The sequence below is a fragment of the Brassica napus genome, chromosome A1 (genome assembly GCF_020379485.1).
Source record: "Brassica napus cultivar Da-Ae chromosome A1, Da-Ae, whole genome shotgun sequence".
NCBI classification, from domain to species: Eukaryota; Viridiplantae; Streptophyta; class Magnoliopsida; order Brassicales; family Brassicaceae; genus Brassica; species Brassica napus.
In genome coordinates, this window is record NC_063434.1 from 3375840 (window position 1) to 3398231 (window position 22392).

Consider the following 22392-nt stretch of genomic DNA (forward strand, 5'->3'; position numbering starts at 1 on the left):
TTGGTTTTATGTTCTGATAGTAGTTAATGCTTCTATTGGAGTTGTTAGGATACTGTATGATTTTGTATGAACTGTTATAGTTTAGTTCGTTGTTTGTGAGCGGATAAAAAAGCTCAAAAAAAAAAATGAAACGAGATTATATGGGTGATCAAGTCATTATCTTGCTGGTGCAACAATGTCTAGTTGTTATTTGTACTTACGTAAATAGGTTTATGACTATCTATCTTATTAAAACAGAAACATTACAACTTCTTCTAGGTGGATTTTTAAGTTGGACATCACATTATTATTTATAGCTTAACCTTACATTTAAATATTTCTTTTATCGGTTCAATACCAACCATCGTTTCAATAAAGTCCATTTAACTCCATCATATAATCTCTATTTAAATCCACTGTAAGATCTATCTTATTATACATTATACAATTTTTATTTTACATCTATTATTTTGTCACATTATGCATCTACTATTATACATATATTAAAAAAAACATCTATTAAAAAACCCTCGCTTTAATGTGAAACGTTAACATACATATACTCACATTGTCATACTTATATTATATCAAAGTTATAATATATAAAAAACCCTCTCTTTACACTGGTCCATATCACATTGCAGGATTAGCAACATTGATTAGTCATTATATTTTAAAATACTTCATAAGTTACAAAACTCATATGGTCGTATGAAGTTACAAAACTTCATCATGGTTTATTTATGTTACTTAAATGAGATGATCATATATCAAAATCATTTTGTCCATGATATAATTTAAAGAAACAATAAATTTAAATATCCGGAAACAAGAAACAAGAAAGTTGCCAGTAGTTACACCTAGATTTGTCCATGGTATAATTCTTATTTTCAATAACATAAAGATCAATTTAAATCTCCGGATTTGATTTCAACCGTATATTCTTATTTCAATAACAGAAACATCAGTTTATACCTAACAAAAAACGTTTATAACAAAACCCTTTCCCCAAGTTGTGCATTATATGCCTAAAATCTCGGATACAATCAAATATGGAGTTTTAAATTCTCTGTCAAAAATCGATTAGCCAGATTTGAAAATCATTAATATGGAAAATCATTAATCATACAATTAAATTTTGCTTTACGGATCATAATAGTTATATTGCCATTAAATATAAAACAAAAATAATTTTATGATTGCACTTAATTTCTTAACCAAACACATTTTGTTTCTTTATTTATTAGAATTCTTGCATACACATTGAAAATACTATTCTATTAATAAAAAAAATTAAAACTATTATTTTTTTGATTAGTACACTTTTATTTAAATTACTTAAACAAAAAAAAATTGTTATATCTATCAATTTTAACATTTATATATCCGCATGGGGGTAAACTATTAATTATTTTTTTTAAAAAAATATACAGTTTTGTTTGTTTATTTATTTTGTTATTACAATTATTTTATTATAATTATAATGAAGACTTGAGAGATGTTACTCTATATCGTTTTCCTTAATATTAGATTAGTATTTTCACCTTATGTCTATGTTTATAATACACTAATATGTTAATCCAAATCGTATTGGTTACTATTAGGTTAGTGTTTCATAGAACATCTATAATACACAGTTATTTCGATCCAAATCGTATTACTTAATATTATGTTAGTATCTTTACTGCATGGTTATATCTCTAATACACTGATGAAAAACTACTAATACAAAACACAGTTTAAATATTGTTATTTTAACAAAAAAAGGAATTAGACAAACTCAAAATGTATAAAAACAAAAATTAAGTCCGCACGTCCGCGCGGGTCATGATCTAGTCTAATATATTAAAACAGAAGTCATCACTTTTTTTCATGTGTGATTTTTTTAGTTTGGACCATTTTTAGAAAATATCATATTTTACATAAGTTCATTATTGTATCTTTATCTTTTTATTTGAAATACAAATGAATATATTTAAAATGTTCTAACAAAATCTTTTTAAAATCTTCTTAGAATCTTTTTAAATTTACTTATAAAAATTAGTTAGTTTTAATTTAAATTATCATAAAATATATTTAGAAATTAAAATTGAATATAGTTTTGGTTTTTATACAAAAATTTAAATAAAATGAAATTAATTAATTTCAAAAATACATTTACTAATAATTTTTAAAGATTTTGTTAGAAATAAATATTTATTTCTATTTTAATTTTTTCAAATTTGTTTTCTAATAAAATAAAAATCATGATTTTTTGATGAGTGATATTTTTATTTGGACCATCATTTAAATTTTATATTAAATGTATATCACTAATGCTAATATATATAATATTTTTAACTACTTTAATCATAATATCTTTTATATCTTTTAATTTTTCTTAAAAAAATTTAAAATTCTAACAAATCTCTTGAAAAAGATTATAATAAGATCTTAATTGTCATAAATTGAATATAAATATTTTCAACAAATTTTGTAATTAGTAATGAAATGTTACTAAAAGAATAAAATTATATCCTATTTTATCAATTTTATAATAATATCTATCTTTTTAAAATAAAAATGTTATATTGAACAAAATATGATAAAATTATTTTAAATTGATAAGTTAACATATTTTATTTTCATAAATATAAAATATTTATGCTAAAAATATAATATGTTGGTAGAACGGGTTAATATTAGTAAACTATATAATACATGTATAAAAATTTAACTTATCTTAAACTTTTAATATACAATAATTTATTATATAAAATTAATAAACATTAAAAATTTACTAAAAAAATCTAGCGATTTGAATTACGGATCATGATTATAATAAATTTAATACAAAATTGTTTTCATATATGTTTTTTCATGCATTAAAAAATTTAGTTTAGCAATCAAATGCAAATTCAATTGGACAAATATATAATAAGCAACATATATATGTGATGATTTTAATTTACAGCATGAAAACTATAAAATTATTATATTTGGCATAATTATATAAATATTTAAATATGTGAGTAACATTAAAAAAATATAATAATTATGTAAAATAAATATCTATATATATATAAATAAATGTGAAAATATATACCTGTACAGTTGTGCGGGTGGAAATCTAGTTAAACCTTAATAATCCTGTAATTTGTTATAATTATTGCATGTTCTCGTGTTAGTTCAACAGGAAGAAAAGAGGAGAAGCAAAAACAAAATAATCACAAGGAGTCAAGGAAACAGAAGATGGGCAGGCGTTTGCTGGTTCCGGTTCTATTACATGATGACGTAATCATGGGACCCATAGTATATTCTCTCTCTCACTTTGGTAGGCGGTATCTTGTCTTTTTGTAGCCATGGTGGGCCCATTCCGTCGCCAATATGTATCAACTTGTATAACATTAATTTCATATAATGTCATTAAGAATTTAAGATACATTTGAACTATAATCAGTCATAACTATCAATTCCGGTCGTATTTTGCTGCCCATGATGTATTCATAGGTGAGATGATGATGAAATGAAAAAACGAAATGGATAACGTACTTCCTGTAACAGAGTAAATATTTTGTTTACGTACCTTCGAACAAATCAAGTCTTAACAACATATGTTTCTTGCTGGAATGTGCGCGGTCTCAATAAATACAATCACCGCAGCGGTTTTCGGAAATGGTTTAGGAATAATAATCCCTTTTTTGGTGGTCTGCTAGAAACTCATGTGAAGCAGCATAAAATTAATAAGTTTATCAGTGAGCTTCTCCCGGGATGGCTCTTTGACGACAACTATTTCTTCTCTCCTCTTGGTCGGATCTGGATTCTCTGGCATCCGTCTCTTACTGTTAATGTAGTTCAAAAATCTTCTCAGATGATCTCAGCTGAAGTGGTTTGGCCTTCTAGTCCCGAGACTGTAACTATCTCAATTGTTTACGCCTCAAATAATGTGCTTGAGAGGGAGGCTTTATGGAATGAGATATCTGCTTTGGCTGGCTCCCGGGGGCTTCTTAACAAGCCATGGATTCTTATTGGTGACTTGAATCAGATTAGGAACCCTGCGGAGCACTCAAACCCTCCTTCACTGAATGTAGATAAACGCATGCGGGACCTCAATCAGTGCCTCCAGGATGTTAATCTTGATGACCTAAACTTTCGAGGCACTACTTACACCTGGTGGAACAAGAGAAAATCTGCACCTGTAGCAAAGAAGCTGGATCGTGCGCTTGTAAATGACGATTGGTACTTTCATTTCCCAGAGTCTGTTGCTAACTTTGGTTCACCGGCTTTCTCGGATCACTCCGTCATCACCGTCACCATTGATCCTTCTCGTGTCAAAGCTGTGAAAGCTTTTAAATTCTACAACTTCCTCACGCTAAACCATGGATTCCTGGACCTTATTGCTTCAAATTGGTACTCCTTCAACACAGTTGGGTCAGCAATGTTCAGAGTTTCTACTAAGCTGAAACTGTTAAAGAATGCTATTAGAAGCTTCAGTAAGTCTAACTACTCAGAGCTGGAAAAGCGAACGGCAGAAGCTCATGAAAGCCTAGTTCAAGCTCAAGAAATGACTTTGAACTCCCCATCTCCTTTAAATGCGTCGCTGGAGCTGTCTGCTCAGAATAAATGGGAGGAACTTTCAAAAGCTGAGCAAGAATTTTTCCTTCAGAGATCAAGAATTCAATGGTCAGGTCTTGGTGACAATAACACTCGCTTCTTTCACCGCTATGCTAAATCAAGACAATCTAAGAATCACATCCACTATCTCTTCACCGAATCTGGTGAAAGGATTGATTCTCAATCAGGCATTCTGGACCTATGTGTGCAAGATTTCTCCCATTTGCTTGGGAGTCCGTTACCCCCTGCTCAGTTTGTGCAGAGTGATTTGAACCTGCTCTTTGATTTCAGATGCTCCCCTGCGCAGACTGCCCTATTTTCCAAAGGATTCTCTCATGCTGAAATTAAAGATGCTTTCTTCTCCTTACCAAGAAATAAAACGTGTGGTCCTGATGGTTATTCTGCTGAATTTTTCACTGCATCTTGGCAAGTAATAGGGCCGGAAGTCACTGATGCGATTCTAGAGTTCTTCAAATCGGGTCAATTGATGAAGCAATGGAATGCTACTACGCTTGTGCTAATCCCAAAAAAGCCTAATGCTTCAGTTACTGCAGACTTCCGACCTATCTCGTGTCTGAATACTTTGTACAAGGTGGCCACCAAACTACTAGCGAAGAGACTCAAGGACATTCTCCCTCAGGTTATATCCAAAGCGCAGTCTGCCTTCTTGCCTGGCCGTCTCCTTGCTGAAAATGTCCTATTAGCTACTGACCTAGTTAATGGTTACAACACGGCTGCCTCTACTCCACGAGGTATGTTGAAAGTAGATCTCAGGAAAGCTTTTGACAGTGTGAGGTGGGACTTCATCTTAGCTACGCTTTTGGCTATTGGTATCCCCCAACCCTTCATCGACCTTATTGCTCAGTGTCTGTCTACAGCTTCCTTCTCAGTCTCAGTTAATGGCTCTGTTGGTGGCTTCTTCAAAAGTTCAAAGGGAATAAGGCAGGGGGACCCGTTATCTCCGTACCTCTTCGTTCTAGCAATGGAATGTTTTACCAGGCTTCTAAACTCGAGATACATCTCAGGTTCTATTCGATTTCATCCAAGAACTCAAGAGCTTGGCATCTCTCATTTGATGTTCGCAGATGATGTCATGATTTTCTTTGATGGGACCAGTGATAGTCTTCACGGAATTGCAGAATGTCTTGATGATTTTGCCTCTTGGTCAGGACTACAAATGAATCCCCAGAAAACTGAGATCTTCACCTCCGGATTAAGTCAGGCTGAGTCAGTTGCAGTAGCTTCTTATGGTTTCCCATCTGGTGCTTTCCCGATTCGCTACCTCGGTCTTCCCCTTAAGAACAACAAGCTTAAAGTAGCTGAATATACACCACTGTTAACTAAGATCTCTTCTCAGCTCCAGTCTTGGTCCGTAAAGACGCTTTCTTTTTCAGGAAGACTGCAGCTTCTGAAATCGGTGATCTTCGGTACTGTCAATTTTTGGATTTCAGCATTCATTCTACCGAAAGGGTGTTTGAGATCAATGGAAGCCTTGTGTGCCCGGTTCTTATGGGCGGGGAACATCGAAAAGAGAGGAATTGCTAAAGTTGCTTGGAATAATGTGTGTTTGCCAAAGAAGGAGGGAGGCTTAGGCCTGAGAAGCTTTGTTTCATGGAACCTAGTTCTGTGTTTGAGGTTCATCTGGATTCTCCAATCTAGAAAAGACTCTTTATGGGCAAATTGGCATTGGGAATACAGCTTAAAAAACGACATTTTCTGGGAAATTAAGGCAGGACCTCAAGACTCTTGGACTTGGAAGAATCTCCTTAAACTTCGCCCCCTTGCTTTGATATTCTGCAAAAGCTTCATTAACAATGGGAAAGATACAAGTTTTTGGCTTGACCCCTGGTCACCTTTTGGTCAGCTAATAAACTACATCGGTGCTGATGGCCCTCGAAGGCTGCGCCTCCCTCGGAACGCAATGGTGGCTGATGCCATTGATTCAAACCAATGGAGACTTCCTCACCCACGATCAAACGAGGAACTCGATCTTCATGCTCATCTAACCACTATCATGCTTCCGCTTCCATCTGATACGGTTGACATTGTTGCTTGGGTCGTTGATAACTATCGTATGGAAGAATTTAGCTCTGGGCGTCTCTGGAATGTTCTAAGACCAAGACAGAACGAACAACCTTGGGCAGACATAGTCTGGTACAAGGGTGCTGTCCCTAAGCATGCGTTCAATATGTGGGTTGCTAATCTTGATCGGCTTCCAACTAGAGCCATACTGCTATCCTGGGGCATGAACATAAACCCACTTTGCCCTTTCTGCTCGAGGGAAGTGGAGACTAGAGATCATCTTTTACTTGCGTGTGAGTATAGTAATGATGTTTGGTATTATGTTTTTCAGAGATGTGGAGCACCAGGAACCCTGATTATCAGCTGGCCGGAGCTGCTAAGTTGGATTCGAAACGCAGCCACTGGATCGCTTGCTATCACCTCTGGAAACAAAGAAATAATCTGATTCATAACCAAATCTCATTGTCTCCTCATGTGGTTTTTCAAGGCCTAGAAAGGGAAGTGAGGAATGGTATTTCGGCGAGAAGGCACTTGAAAAAGTTTTCTTCTTTGATGGTCTTATGGTTAAGATAATACTCTTACCAGTGGTGTCTTAATTCATCTCCTTTGGTTCATTCTGTTTTTTCTCGTCTTTTGCCGGGGTGTTCCAACCTTAAGGTTCTGCTTTTGTAAAAACCTTTTAATCATCTAATGATATTTACAAGTTAGCAAAAAAAAAAAACAACATATGTTTCTTGATAAAAAAAAGTACAACAAAAAATACAATCACTATTCTCATTTCATTTTTTATATTATGTAACGCAGTTATATAAACATTTCTGTCAATTTAGGGAGCTGCTTAAGCAATTACGGTATACTCCCCGGCCCAAGCTATTATTTTTGAAATATTGATTATTACTCAAGGCTGTCAAGTCCCACCAAAAGTTGATAACATGCCAATGCCAAGTTACAGATTCCTTGATTAATTTTCGCACCACATGTCATTTAGCTCTTAGAAGAAAAATCAAAATTAGCAATGAGACAAGTCAACTAATTTACTAAACTGACTAATTAATTATCTTATAGCCATAATGTAAATATATAGATATCAACTATCTACTGATATTTTACCGACATTTGTAATTTCATAGTTTGTTTTGTTATTACCTATACATAGACTATACACATATAGCACAATCTCTTTAAAGTTTGTTGATTCTGCTGCATTAACAATATTGGGATCTAATGTACTCCTTAGTTAGTACTATTGTAATGAATCAATTTTATTGTAATCATCATTGCCATCGGATCCTTTGGTCGTGGAGAGCCAGCAAAAAATGAACACGTATGACACAATATTGCACGGCAATGCCATCAAGAACATGTACGCTGCATGCAGGCATTACTAGCAGTGAATTATCAATAATTTTATACAAATTAAAGGTTATTACTTTATTTCATTTTCGATCATTATTAACATTCAACATACCATTATCCTGTCTATCTATAATTCCATTCTTCTCTTATGACAAACAAAGACGTTTCCACTGTCACAGACAACGACAAACCCGTAGAAATTCAATATAACTAATACAATGGGTTTGATTCGTATGTTTAGTGTCAAAATATTCGGAAAATGATTTGGTTAATAACATTTCATGAGATGATTCTATATTCCGTTTTGACTTTTTGGTATATTAAAAATTGTTTCCAAATCAAACTTTAGCAGATTGAAATTTAGTGTCTAATGGAGATAAATTTGGTATATTTATAAAAATTATGTTTGGACATTTACATACTCGAGTTAAAAACACATCCATCAAGTTTTTTTGTTAGGGTTTTACTTTATTAGAATATCGCAATCATTTACAGGTTTGCAATGTGCATATATGTGTGTATCTTATATATAATGTAAATGATATTTATTTTAAATATATAAATTATTTTGCTAAATAGATATAATAAACCTGAATACTAGTGAAGAAAAGGTTCGTATTAGTATGTGCTACTCTGTGCGTATAGATGGTATGAATCATGATGCATGCCTTTCACTCAATTTTGGGTTGAATTGGTTTCGTTTATTTCAGTTATTTGCTGACTCTGGAAAGTAAATGCCGAACATGGATGGAGTTTTGTACTGAGGTGGCAAAGTTTTGTTTTCAAAAGTTCTTTTATCTAACTATTGGTGGACGAAATTAGAGAGAAACTGATTGATTGGAACGGGAATAACATCGGTAACTAGCGGACAAGAGGCATTCACATGCAAGCTCTGCATAAAATCAATAATAATGTGTGTTTGGTTCGAAATACAGTATTTTATACTAGATCATTGATTGTGATGACAATTGAGACATCAAACAAACGAAAATGATTTCTAACGAACTTAACTAACAATAGTAATTAACGCGGTTAAACCTTAAAAAGTTACTTCATGCTATGGGAATATGCGAACCTCAGTCCTCAATATCATTATCATAGATTGTTCTTATTATTATTTTTGATCAAACATAGATTGTTCTCATATTAGGATTTCTAAATGCTCAGTGGGAAAACAAACTTTAGGCCTAATATTGCTGTTATGGTTGGCTAAGCAGTAACCACAGAACTATCTATCAAATTAGGGGTAAAGCATGAGTTTGAGACATGAATCGGGTTCGTGTCAAAACCTAATTTACTATCAGATTTTGATCACATCTTATATGGAGCTGTCGTGCATTTAGTGTATGATGGTTATGTGAATCGCTCAGCTTCACATGTGTTGCTACTCTGATTCAACTATTGGATTATATATTTTCTATATTTAGTTGGGCTCAGCCCATATTCTTTACAAAGACTCATTCTCTGTCTCAAGTCTCGAGTAATTAATTAGTAGGTCATGTCTTCGTAAATTGAGTTGAACTCACAATGAAGCCCACAATAATATTTTTTCTTTTGCTATAGTCAGAGGCTCAGAGCAAAGCTTCATGTTCAATTTTACTTTCAGGATAATAAAGAAATTCTCAGTGTTTGTGTTTAGTAGCCGTGGAAAACTACAAACTTGGATATTGTTTTGTAACTCGAAAATTTTGATTAGAAACGTAAATAAGACTCAGGTTATGGTGGTTTAAAAAAAAAACTCAGGTTATGAAAAGTCTTGTGTATTTTTTATCATTTAAAGCATGACAACTACGTCTGGATTGCAATGAAAACATCAAACTTTTTGCTTTTAAATTGACATTGCCAATCTTAAACGACTAAACCACCATTAGTCCAGTTTATACTCTTTCCTATATAATTAACAAAATAACAATACTATTTGACAAAACAATTTTCGTTATATATTTATTTTTCAACAAGAATTTGTTATATAGATAAATATGCACGTATCACCCGTAACGCATGTTTTCTATAAAGCTCCAAATAAACTAGTGATCCAAACAACTCGTCAGTTTAGTAACTTACGTTTGGAATTCGAATTTTTGGAATTATCGTTTAAAATTAATTAATTATCTTAACTAAATTACTTTTATTTTTGTTAAAATTGTGCCAATATTATACCCTTTTTGTTACTCAATATTACGATAGTTTTCCCAATATATACACATTTATATATTTTTGATCAATTATGCAAAAATATTGTTTCTGAAACAAAAAAAATTTAAAACCCCAAGTTAAATTGTGGAAGTCACTTGTGCTATGAGCTCGAAGAGGTGACGGCTCTTCACAACCATTCAAATTTCAATCCCCTTTGGCTTCGTCTTCTTCACCATCCATGGCGTCAAGAATTGCTGATTCTCTCTTCGCCTTCACGGTAAAAAAAAAAGTCTTCACCTTTCACATTCTTCTCTATTGCCCATCACTACTACTTTGAGTTTCCCATCATCAATTTTGTTTTTTCTTTGCTCATTGGATTCTCAGGGCCCACAACACTCTCTTCCTAGGGCTCCTAAGCTTGCTTCTGCTCGTCTTTCTCAGGGTACTCCTCAAAAACCCATCTTTTTGCTCTGCAAGTGCAAAGTTGTTGTCTTTCTTAAATGAATGCTGATGTTAGTGAACCGTTCTATCAGGTGTGTATGCTGTGAGACCAATTGGTCTTTTGTTAAAAGGAACTAGAAGAACATTCCTTGTTCCTGCAAAGAAAAGGATTGGATGCATAAAAGCTGTCTCTGTTCCTGTCGCACCTCCATCAGCTGATAGTGCAGAACATAGAGAACAGTTAGCAGACAGTTATGGATTCAAACAAATTGGACAAGATCTTCCTGATAACGTCACCTTGAAAGATATCATGGATACTCTTCCCAAAGAGGTATACAGCTTTTTCAATAAGCGTTGTGTGTGAACAGTGTGATTGATACTGAACTTCTTCTTCTTCAGGTGTTTGAGATTGATGATGTGAAAGCATGGAAGTCCGTGTTGATATCTGTGACTTCCTACGCTTTGGGGCTCTTCATGATTGCGAAAGCTCCTTGGTATCTGCTTCCTTTGGCTTGGGCTTGGACAGGAACTGCAGTTACAGGGGTAAACCTCTCATCATCCACTGTCTCTTCTCTATGTGTCCTTGTTACTTTACTTTTGTCTAAGTGCATTGTTTCTTTCTTCTAGTTCTTTGTGATAGGTCATGATTGTGCTCATAAATCATTTTCAAAGAACAAATTGGTTGAAGACATTGTGGGTACTCTAGCCTTCCTACCTCTTGTGTACCCTTATGAGCCGTGGAGGTTTAAGCACGACCGTCACCACGCCAAAACCAACATGTAACTCTTACTTGCTTACCTAGACTGTTATATATATATTCACTATAGGATATGTGATGACTTTGTTTCTCTATAGGTTAGTTCATGACACAGCATGGCAACCAGTTCCGCCAGAGGAGTTTGATTCATCACCTGTTCTGAGAAAGGCAATCATTTTTGGATATGGCCCCATTAGGCCTTGGTTGTCCATAGCTCACTGGTATATATACTCTTTAATTCTTATTTTCTCTATATACCTTTTTAGTTAATGATAGTAAGTGTTCTAACAGGGTGAACTGGCACTTCAACCTGAGAAAGTTCAGACCGAGCGAAGTGAATAGGGTGAAGATAAGTCTAGCTTGTGTTTTCGCCTTCATGGCTGTTGGATGGCCACTGATCATATACAAAGTTGGTATACTGGGATGGGTAAAGTTCTGGCTGATGCCATGGTTGGGCTATCACTTTTGGGTAAATGCTTCTATGTGTTACTCTTCTCTGTTATATCTCTTTTCATTCGATAAAGCATCAGAAGCCACAATGGTAACGCATTTACTGTTTCTTCTATAGATGAGTACGTTCACGATGGTTCATCATACGGCTCCACACATTCCTTTCAAGCCTGCTGATGAGTGGAACGCGGCTCAGGCCCAACTTAATGGAACTGTTCATTGTGATTACCCGAGTTGGTAATGCAACTTTTAAATTCTCTGCTGGCTGAGTTTTGATAGCTCTTGTTTGATTTTCATATGTTTTCAACGTTGTGACAGGATTGAGATTCTCTGCCATGATATCAACGTACACATCCCGCATCACATAAGCCCAAGGATACCGAGCTACAATCTTCGTGCGGCTCATCAGTCTATACAAGAGAACTGGGGAAAGGTAACAACCACTTTTTTTATCCCATAAAGCTTTGTGAATTTATATGACACTGGCAGAAGATTTGAGGTTTCTTTTGATGCAGTATACAAACTTGGCTACGTGGAATTGGCGGTTGATGAAGACGATAATGACTGTGTGCCATGTCTATGACAAAGAGGAGAACTACATTCCTTTTGACCGGTTAGCCCCTGAAGAATCGCAACCAATAACATTCCTCAAGAAAGCAATGCCTAACTACGCAGCCTGATTCATGGCGGGCAGCCTTTGTATTAGTATTAGTATTTTTAAAAAAATTGACAATGATATTCACTAGCTTGTATGCTTTTCAAGCGATAAAGCTTTTCCAACGTTTTTCTACGCTGTATCTTATAAACTTATCAAAAAAAAAGAGAGAACTGGCTGTCCGTTTGCAATTCTATGATCACTTTCTTAGCTTGAACAAGTCAGTCTATAGAGAGATACAAATCTTTTTTATATATTCTCCTGAATATTGATATCTTTGCTATTCTCTAGCAAACCTACAAACATAAAATTTAATAACAGACTAAGCAAGGTAAGATACAAACTGCAAATCATCAGATGATCCTTATAAGACAGAGTCGGCTCACTCAACAATAACACACTCCTTGCACCAATGGAGCCATGATCGTCGCTTCTTTTAGTTTAACCTAGAACTCACCACCTCACACTACTCCCTCCTCCATACATTCTCATATCGATAAATCCTCAAAAAATCATTCAGCACACATATTTATTCCATATCAACACCGGAGACCCTATAATCACGCGCCAAGACCAGACCATATTCTTGTCCCGTAAATCCAACAAGCTATATAATGCAACATCATATCTTTTCTTGGAAAAGAAGTTAACATCCAGCCAATTTTTTGTTGAGCAGTAAATTCATAACTTAAGGATTCTATACGGAACCAACTATAGCTTGCAGCAGTTCATGAAAATTAAATTTACACAAGAACATATCACAACGTTTGGACTTATCGCATTTATCCCTTGTTCAAAGACATTAAAAATAATAAGTTTTGTGCAATATTTGATTGAATAACCCAAGAAAATAACAACAAAGATATCGACTTGTATTATTACGCATAACATCTGATGATGGGTTTTGAAACCCTAGCAGAACATCTGCTGACAATACGAAAGGAAAGCTTGAAAAGTAAATCGGTAAACAATAAAGAGAAACAAAGACAGAGAAAAACATCAATCCTCCACATCAATTTGGCGCCGTATCTGACCATTAGCTTCTCATGCAAGTCGCCGATGTAAGTCGATTTCACCTCCTAGTCGATTTCACCTCCTCGTTGATCACGTCATCAATATCTTAGACCTTATTTGCATGCCAATGTTTATAAAATTCGACTATTTCACCGTCTATTTCATATATAGTTGGCTCAAGAAAGAACCGAGCTTGTGAATGTACAACCAAAAGCAAGACAAGGAAGGCCAGGAAGATGATCTTTGGGAACCAAGCAGTCATGATTGTTGGAGAGTAAGAGCAGCTTGTTTTGTTTCTTCTAGAAAAAATATCACTGGAGAGATCACATAGATATACGTGTTTATTTATATAGATGTTGTGATTTCCTTTTTTCTAATTATTAAATTATTTCTAACTATTTATCTTCAATAACAACATCTTGTGCTTTTTTTTGGATTTTGATTTCTTTTTTGTACAAGGAAAATCTTTTAAGACTATCTATATCACAAACAATATTTCGTAACTTTTTTTATGGGGTGGTAATTTCCTTTTTTCTAAATGGAAACAATTTTAAACTATTTAGCACAAATGATATTGAGTAAATTAGTTCAATATACTGAAAAGAGTGGGATACTATTGAATTAGGGAAAAATGGTAGTGATGGGGGAAAAAAATTGAAGGGAAATAGGGTATGAAATGCAAATATAGAGGAAGTTGTGTGTAGGGAGTACAATTACTCAATAATATTTTAGAAATATTATGGGAGAAGAAGTACACTGGCCTCTCTGTCATTTTCTTTAGTGATCGACGTTGTTATTAATTTTTATCTGGTTACTTTGGACTTTATCTTAGGCTTATAATTAAATTAGTTCCCTGCAACTTTCCATGATTCTTTGTACTAAAATTATTAACATCCCGGACGGTGATATGTAAAAAGGCTTAAAAGAATTGATTTAGTTATCTATGTTACTAAAATTAACTTACCTTTTGCGTCATATATTCTTTTAAATTTTCAAAACTAAACGTGCTTAGACTGAAGTATAGATGACATATCGGGAAGTAATTCGCGATATTGTACGAGTGCCAAAGTACGAAAAAAGGTTGAATGCTGATTTGCAGGGTTAATAAACATGACTTTTAGGTTTTGTAAAAATTAACGGATCGACCGTTGGAACGGGATGGAATCCATGAAGCGAGTGAGCAGGCATGGATGGTCCATTAGCCGTGGACGGATCAGAGCGTTATAAATGGTATCAGACCTAGTTAACCATTTCATTTTTGATCCGAAAGTTGTCTTGAAACTTATAGTAGAACGTAACAAGGAAATTGAATTCCTTAAAAATAGATGAATTATAACATCCCAAACTGTGATATATGGTAAAATTTAAGAAAATTGATTTATTACCTATCTCTTTGTTATATATAATCAAACAAAACACCACTAAGACATGGTGTAATATGCATATGATGATACCCTCTGACTTGTGCAGAGGGTTTCCGTAAACTTCAAGTTGACGAAACAAGGACAACAAAAACCCTCTCTAGTCTCTGTAAACCCTAAGCCTGCTCCGATGGCGAGCCTTCGATGCATTCGCGAGTTGAGCCGCCGCGCCACGACGGTTTTATCGATCAGCCAAACACGCTTGATCTCTTCAATTCGGGGATTAGAGCTTTCCGGTACTCATGCGGCCCCAATCCAGAATCGATCTCTCACTACGGACTACTTCCCTTGGTACAGTCGTTCCCAAGGTCGCCAATTCGCTTCGAAATCAAACGGTACTGATGAAAGCAGCGATGGAGAAGATGACGATGAGGAGGAGGAGGATTCGGCGGAGATGGAAGTAGAAAGGGAATATTCACCGGCGGAGAAAGTGGAGGCGGCGGCGGAGATAGGGTACAAAGTGATGGGTCCTCTCAAAACTTCCGAGCGACTCTTCAAACCATACGAGCCAGTCTTTGCCGTTGTTCAGGTTTCGTGTCTGCTCGACAAAACTCATAGTGTCATTTCAGACAAATTCTGATGTTTGACTGTTTTTTTTATTGCTGTCCTATAGATTGGTTCGCATCAGTTCAAAGTGAGCAACGGGGACTCCATTTTCACAGAGAAGTTGAAGTTCTGTGACATCAATGATAAGGTTTATCCTCTTCTTCATGAACATTGTTTTAACGTTTAAGATCTTTGCTATTGTTTTATGATTTATAAATGTTGTTAAATCTTGTGTCTTTGCGGCAGTTGACACTGACGAAGGTTCTTCTGTTGGGATCGTCAAGCCAGACAATTATTGGTAGGCCTATCTTGCCAGAGGCAACTGTTCATGCTGTAGTGGAAGAGCATGTAAGTGTCTTTGCTAGGTGTTTTATAATATTAGTCAAGCTGTGCATAAGGGAAAAAAGGTTGACAATTGAAAACAGAACATTTACTTTCATGAGAATTTGCTTGCTGAATCCGATGATGGGTGAGAGAAACTTAATCAGCTAGTGCTAAGAGTTTGAAAGCCTTAGGAATAATGTATGGACGGACTACAAGTTATTAGATTAGTCTTCATCTATTGTTTGGTGGCCACATCATCAATGAATGTCTTGATGTAGAATAGCGTCTAACTAGTTTGAATACCTTTTGTGTGAGTGACAGGCGTTGGATGAAAAAGTGCTTATTTTCAAAAAGAAACGAAGGAAGAATTATAGGAGAACCACAGGACATCGACAGGTATCATCCCTTAAGTGTTTCAGCTTTGGCAATTACCTTGCTTCGAACTCTTTTCAACTAGTATGTTGTTTTTGATCATTTAACGCTTAATGTCCAGGAATTAACAAAGTTGAGGATAACCGATATACAAGGAATAGAGAAACCAGAACCAAAGACTGTCCATAAACCTTCCAAGGCAGCTGATACAGAGCAACCAGAGGCTGAGCTTGTTGGTTAGAACGTTAGAGAGAAGAATTGCTTCCTTTTTTTTTTTTGGCTGATGCTTATACTTTGAAGCTTTTCTTAGAACTAGTCGCTGAAGGGAAAGAATAAGCCCTTTGTTTGGTAGTAAGTGGTAATTACTAGGCTCCTAAGATATGAACGTGATTGCCTTAGGTATCTGAGGTTTCTCCCCACTGTTTCATTTTGAACTTCATTTGTAATGGAACTCGCTCAAGCTTCTGGATATTGTTTGTTTTTGTTTTAAAATTCATAAATAAAAGATTTGCGGAGTAATAATGTAGCAAAAATTGTATTTAATATTTTTAATATTAGTTTTCTTTTGTATAGTAATAACAGCGTAGGTACAGATTTGTAACAAGCTAATACATTATTTCTTTTGGCCGGCAACAAGCTAATACATTTACATACTGTGTTGAAAAAAATTCTTAATCGAAATAACTTCCTAGTTAACATGATAGTCACATGACAAGCACATGATACGTCGTAGCGGGTCAGAACGGACCCGAACCGGGTGGGCCGAGTCGGATAGTAGCAAATGGGTGAGTCAAGTAAAAATAGTGGAGTAGCCCCGTAATCAAATTCTCCAGTCATCGGATAGATAACTAACACACGGCGGCTTCGTCTCCGTGCGTTTCGCAAATGGCCGTTACTTTGGTTACATCCGTTGCTTCTTCTTCTGCTCGATTCCATCTCCGTTCATTCTCTTCTTCTCCTTCACCACTCTCCTCGAGCTTCCTCCGATTCCGATTACCGCCTCGCTTTAGACTCGCTCTCGCCGTAACGCCTCTTTACCATTCTTCCAGAGGGAGAGCCATGGCTCACACACTCGCACAAGCTACTCTCGGCCTCACTCAGGCCAACTCCATCGATCATCCTAAGGTGTGTGTTAAACTCGATTCTAGTCACTGCTTCGTGGATTCTGTGTTGATTTGTCGATTGCGTTCGAGTTTGACTTTTTTCTTATGTGGCGTTGACCTGATTTTGAATCGTCGATGTTATGTATTAGGTCACCTTCGCGGCGAAGGACGTCGACGTGACGGAGTGGAAAGGCGACATACTCGCTGTTGGCGTGACGGAGAAAGACATGGCCAAGGACGTGAACTCCAAGTTCCAGAACCCGATACTGAACAAGCTCGATGCTCATTTGGGTGGACTCTTAGCGGATGTCTCTTCTGAGGAAGATTTCTCCGGGAAGCCAGGGCAGTCAACAGTTCTTAGACTCCCGGGTCTCGGATCAAAGCGTGTGGGTCTGATTGGTCTTGGTAAAACTGCGTCCTCTCCTTCGGCTTTTCAGAGTCTCGGCGAGGCTGTTGCTGCAGCTGCAAAGGCTTCTCAAGCTAGCAGCGTTGCTGTTGTTCTGGCCTCTTCAGAGTCTAATGAATCGAAGCTCACTTCTGCTTCAGCTATTGCTTCAGGTGTTTGTTGTTTTGATGTAAACAGGAGAAGGATTCTTGTTTCATTACCGTTTTGGAACTGATGGAATCGTTGTTTACTTTGTGACAGGCACGGTGCTTGGTTTGTTTGAAGATAGCAGGTATAAGTCTGAGTCAAAGAAACCATCTCTCAAATCTGTGGATATCATTGGCTTTGGAACTGGACCTGAGCTAGAGAAGAAGCTTAAGTATGCTGAAGATGTTTCTTATGGCGTTATTTTCGGGAGAGAACTCGTTAATTCACCTGCCAACGTTCTCACCCCTGGTATAGCTCGTTTTTTTTGGAGCGTTATTTTCTTGTATTTCCATGTTTGTGTAATGTGAGCATTGATGTGTATTGAAGTCTGCGACTTTGTATCTTACAGCTGTACTAGCTGACGAGGCCTCAAACCTGGCTTCCATGTACAGTGATGTCATGACTGCAAACATCTTGAACGAGGAGCAATGCAGAGAGTTGAAGATGGGTTCCTATCTCGCTGTTGCGGCTGCTTCAGCTAATCCACCTCGTTTCATCCACCTTGTCTACAAACCTTCTAGCGGCCCTGTCAAGACCAAACTTGCTCTTGTTGGAAAAGGATTGACATTTGACAGGTAATCAGTTGTCTTCTGTTTAATACGTTTGCTGCATCAGTCTCTCTTTATAAGTTGTTGACCGTAAGCTTTTTTGCTCACAGTGGTGGCTACAACATTAAGACCGGACCGGGTTGCTTAATTGAGCTCATGAAATTTGATATGGGAGGTTCAGCTGCTGTTCTTGGCGCTGCAAAGGCCATTGGTCAAATTAAGCCTCCAGGTGTTGAGGTAAAGTTTATCACACGAAACTTGAGTTTCTTAGTTAACGGGAATGTACCTTGACAAATACCTTTTTGCACAACCAGGTGCACTTCATTGTCGCAGCATGTGAGAATATGATAAGTGGTACCGGAATGAGACCTGGAGATGTCCTTACAGCCTCAAACGGAAAGACAATAGAGGTACCATGAACACTCTTTCCTATGTGAGATCTGCTTCAAAAGATTCCGAGTTCTCCATTGTTTTCTCTTACGCTAAACTAATTTGTTTGCGATATTGTGCAGGTTAACAACACAGATGCTGAAGGGCGACTAACACTTGCAGATGCTCTGGTTTATGCTTGCAACCAGGGAGTCGATAAGGTATTGTCTGAAATATTTTGTTCGTTTGTTGATACATAGAAGCTTGAGGAGTCTAATTCAGACATTGTTTCTATCGGTTTTTGCTAAAACTTTTGAATAATTTATGCAGGTTGTTGACCTTGCAACGTTGACTGGAGCTTGTATTGTTGCTCTTGGAAATTCCATGGCAGGTACATAGGTTTGTGTATAATTACGTTCACTCATCATGAGTGAATGTTGATTTTTTTTTTTCTGCAGGCATATATACGCCTAGTGATGAGCTTGCAAAGGAGGTAATTGCTGCATCGGAAAGAAGCGGAGAGAAGCTATGGAGAATGCCGATGGAAGAGAGTTACTGGGAGATGATGAAATCAGGAGTTGCAGATATGGTTAACACTGGAGGCCGTGCAGGTGGATCCATCACCGCGGCTCTCTTCTTGAAACAGGTGAGAAGCGTAGAAACAAAGAGCACATTCTAATACTTGCACTTTAGTTCTCTAACGAAGAACCGGGGTTTGGTGAATGGTTGCAGTTTGTGGACGAGAAGGTAGAGTGGATGCACATAGATATGGCAGGACCGGTGTGGAACGAGAAGAAGAAAGCTGCGACTGGGTTTGGAGTTGCGACACTCGTCGAGTGGGTACAAAACAATTCTTCTTCTTAAAATGAAACCTCATGATCAGAGACCAATCATTGTGCCCCGAATTATTGTGCTTTAGATATTGATGGGCTAATCCGTTCTCAATTGTTTCCTTTTGGCGTCTACTATGATAGATAGTGAGATAATACTTCAACGAAGCAAAACTTGGGGTTTTTTGGAGAAGAATTTTGAAGCTTCTTGTTCGTCTTATAACAAAACAAACAGAGTAGTTATTTCCTTTGAATAAGTTTAAGCTAGGCTCTGAGAAAAATCAGAGCTCATGTGCACAACAATACAATATTTTCCAAAGCTTTAAGCAAAGACAGGAGGAACAAGCGGTTCTAGCTTTCCTCTTCTTGAGCAGAAGAAGGAACAGGAGGAGTAGGTTCAAGCATTCTTACAGAACGAGGAAGCATAAACTCAGCAAACACAGGGTAGTGAGACGACGGGTACAACTCGTCGACCTTGTCATTTACCACCTCGCACATCACGGGAACTACAGACCTACCTCTGTAGAGTATCCAATCAGTGTGTAGATCTTGTGTCTGTCGGTCCCAGCAGAGGCATAGCGCTCTGAATATTAGCTTCAGAAACTCGACCGTTCCCTGCTTGTCACCTACACAAAGTCTTCAATATGTTATGAAACTCCAGAGATAAATGATTCTAATGGCTCGTGAGAGGCGAACAATGTTTACCTTTGAAAGCATGATATGTTCTTATGAGGGCGACATTTTTTCGTACTCGGGCACTTGGCCATGCGTCTCTCATGTCCCCTACCACACCATGCTCTCTGCAAGTTGGATGAATAGAAAAGACACTTTGAGTTGAAACAAGTTTTGCAGTGTAGCTAATATTGCAACACACAGAAATTCAGAAAGGAAACTCTTTGAGTTGAGTGATAGTAATGTACCTAGATCTGCCCAAGAGAAATCTTCCGGTTGTTGATTCCTTCTGTGTGTTGAATCCTCCACAGTAGACAACGGGCAAGCTGGGAGGTAATGATGCCATGTGTTGCCATGTGAGCAAAGCACTTCGCCTACGGGCCCGAGGACTGATTTCATCCAAGTTTGTGTTGACTATCTGAAACGAAAAGCCCGGCGGCTCCACACGTTTAAGTTGGAATGTGTAGGCAGCTTTGTCAAAGAAAACACAAGACCCTGATATATATATATAGGACAATAGAATCAAGCCATTAATACTAAGCTAACAGCAGTTTAACTAACATCAATCCCACAGAGTAATCAGGATATGGCCCATGTCGCTATACAGGGAACTTCAGAACCCCATGCCGTGCTTCCAGGGACCGAGGGAGACTCTGACAACCAAAATGTTCCACCCTCCAGCAGCTCTACCTTCAATTAGCATACATAGAGTATAGCATTCAATTTTAATCATCAAGAAGGTGACATTTTCATGAAAAAAAGTCAACTACTTTTTCCTTGTTGTAGAAGATGGTGCAAGATTCATCAGCGGGATCCTCATGCCCTTTTCTTGATATGCCAAATTGATCATACCCTGCAATCAAAGAAGAGTATTATAGTCTATCTCTTCTAAGTTCAAGGACACAATGCAATCTGAAGTGTTGTCAAAGCATGTGGAACTAGAAGCTAGTTCATTGGTTCTTAGCTAAAGGAAGTAGTAACAAAAAACAAGATAGACAATGCCACCATCATGTGAAGAATAACGTGCACATCATTACCATACAACAGACAACTCAGAGTGCAAATCAACTGTCAGAATTAAGCAATATCAACATATATACTAAAAATAGAATCTAGATCTAGATCTCTATAGAATTCACATCATAGAAAAAAAAAAGATAATATGTATACCTGGTAAACCCTGCTGAATATAGTCTAACTGCGACTTCACACCTACACAAAGGAAACAGGAGATCAAAAACACATGAAGCAATATTACACTACAGCATTCATTCATACTCAATAAGCCAAATATGAAGAAGGAAGAGAGATCTAACAAGCTACTGATTCATCCATAGGAAGAAAGAAAAGAGAGAGAACCTTGTTGAGTGCAGAGAATAACGGGGGAGTAACTGGTGATGACACTGAGACACAAATCTTTTCTTTTATCCCATGAATTAGGACTTTCTTCAGGTTGATCATCGTGAAGATTGAATGTCATCACACTCAAAGAGACACTCATTGTTCTTGTCTCCTTCCTCTTCTTTATCTCTCTCTGATGTTTTTGGCTTTGTAAATAATAAACGAATAAAAAACAAAGGGTCTCTCTCTCTCTCTCACATCAGGATCTCATAGTCGTGACCTACACTAATTGTTTTCAATAATTAGTCAAAGCGGTGAATTTCAAGGTGAGAAACAGCTCAGAAATCAAAATCAACATTATTAAATATTCTAATTTAATATTATAATGCGCGAATTAGATACTTAACCTTCTTCTTACAGACTCTTATCAACAGTGGGTCTTGTTGGGTCTTGCAAATTTGATGACTTTTACCAGAAAAAACCGTGAAAGTCATGTCCTTTTGATTACCAAAGTACTGTTGGAACCATTATCCTGCAAAAAATAATAATACTAATTATAAACAGTTCTTTCTCTAAGCTTACATGTATATTAACAGCATCATCAGATATCAAATCAGAAGAGGAAAAAAAGAAAGAAAGAAAGAGAGATAATAAAAACAGAAGAGGGAGAAGAAGCAAAACAACTAACCGTCGGAGGAGAAGGTAATGAACTCTTCGGCGATATTATTTTTGTTGGCCTCTCCCTCTCTCTCTCCCTCTCTATTTTATTTTTCTTTCGAAAGGGATTTTAATAAGAAAGTTGAAAAGCTTCGAACCCGAGACACAGGATAACTGTAAAGACAACATCTTAACCCACTACAGTAGTTAGTAA

The 22392-nt window shown here is 36.6% G+C and overlaps 4 protein-coding genes across 5 annotated transcripts; 3 read left to right on the forward strand and 1 right to left on the reverse strand.

Annotated features, from left to right (window-relative positions):
• The first annotated feature begins 10134 nt into the window (after positions 1-10134).
• Positions 10135-12580, forward strand: LOC106376162 (omega-6 fatty acid desaturase, chloroplastic-like). Its single transcript, XM_013816261.3, has 10 exons — positions 10135-10363; positions 10471-10528; positions 10620-10858; positions 10927-11070; positions 11155-11306; positions 11383-11505; positions 11576-11753; positions 11853-11971; positions 12053-12167; positions 12250-12580. Exons 1-10 carry the CDS (start codon positions 10325-10327, stop codon positions 12412-12414), a joined length of 1332 nt encoding a protein of 443 aa, XP_013671715.2. The 5' UTR covers positions 10135-10324; the 3' UTR covers positions 12415-12580.
• A 2271-nt stretch (positions 12581-14851) lies between these two features.
• LOC106375980 (50S ribosomal protein L21, mitochondrial) lies at positions 14852-16581 on the forward strand. Its single transcript, XM_013816050.3, has 5 exons — positions 14852-15353; positions 15438-15518; positions 15617-15718; positions 16016-16090; positions 16188-16581. Exons 1-5 carry the CDS (start codon positions 14955-14957, stop codon positions 16305-16307), a joined length of 777 nt encoding a protein of 258 aa, XP_013671504.2. The 5' UTR covers positions 14852-14954; the 3' UTR covers positions 16308-16581.
• Positions 16582-16868: 287 nt separating this feature from the next.
• LOC106375800 (leucine aminopeptidase 2, chloroplastic) lies at positions 16869-19715 on the forward strand. Its single transcript, XM_013815832.3, has 10 exons — positions 16869-17191; positions 17319-17727; positions 17816-18010; positions 18111-18336; positions 18420-18546; positions 18624-18719; positions 18822-18899; positions 19009-19069; positions 19137-19324; positions 19411-19715. Exons 1-10 carry the CDS (start codon positions 16952-16954, stop codon positions 19540-19542), a joined length of 1752 nt encoding a protein of 583 aa, XP_013671286.2. The 5' UTR covers positions 16869-16951; the 3' UTR covers positions 19543-19715.
• Positions 19705-22339, reverse strand: LOC106375890. Of its 2 annotated transcripts, none has more exons than XM_013815939.3 (9): positions 22210-22339; positions 21929-22053; positions 21540-21801; positions 21351-21392; positions 20951-21033; positions 20769-20870; positions 20429-20643; positions 20214-20308; positions 19705-20134 (listed from the first exon to the last, which is right to left on the reverse strand). In XM_013815939.3, the coding sequence occupies exons 3-9, from the start codon at positions 21679-21681 to the stop codon at positions 19860-19862; spliced, it is 954 nt and encodes a 317-aa protein (XP_013671393.1). In that variant the 5' UTR covers positions 21682-21801; positions 21929-22053; positions 22210-22339; the 3' UTR covers positions 19705-19859. The 2 variants fall into 2 exon arrangements, with proteins under 2 accessions (XP_013671393.1, XP_022556499.1); XM_022700778.2 differs by having other exon boundaries at positions 21540-21806.
• Positions 22340-22392: the final 53 nt, after the last annotated feature.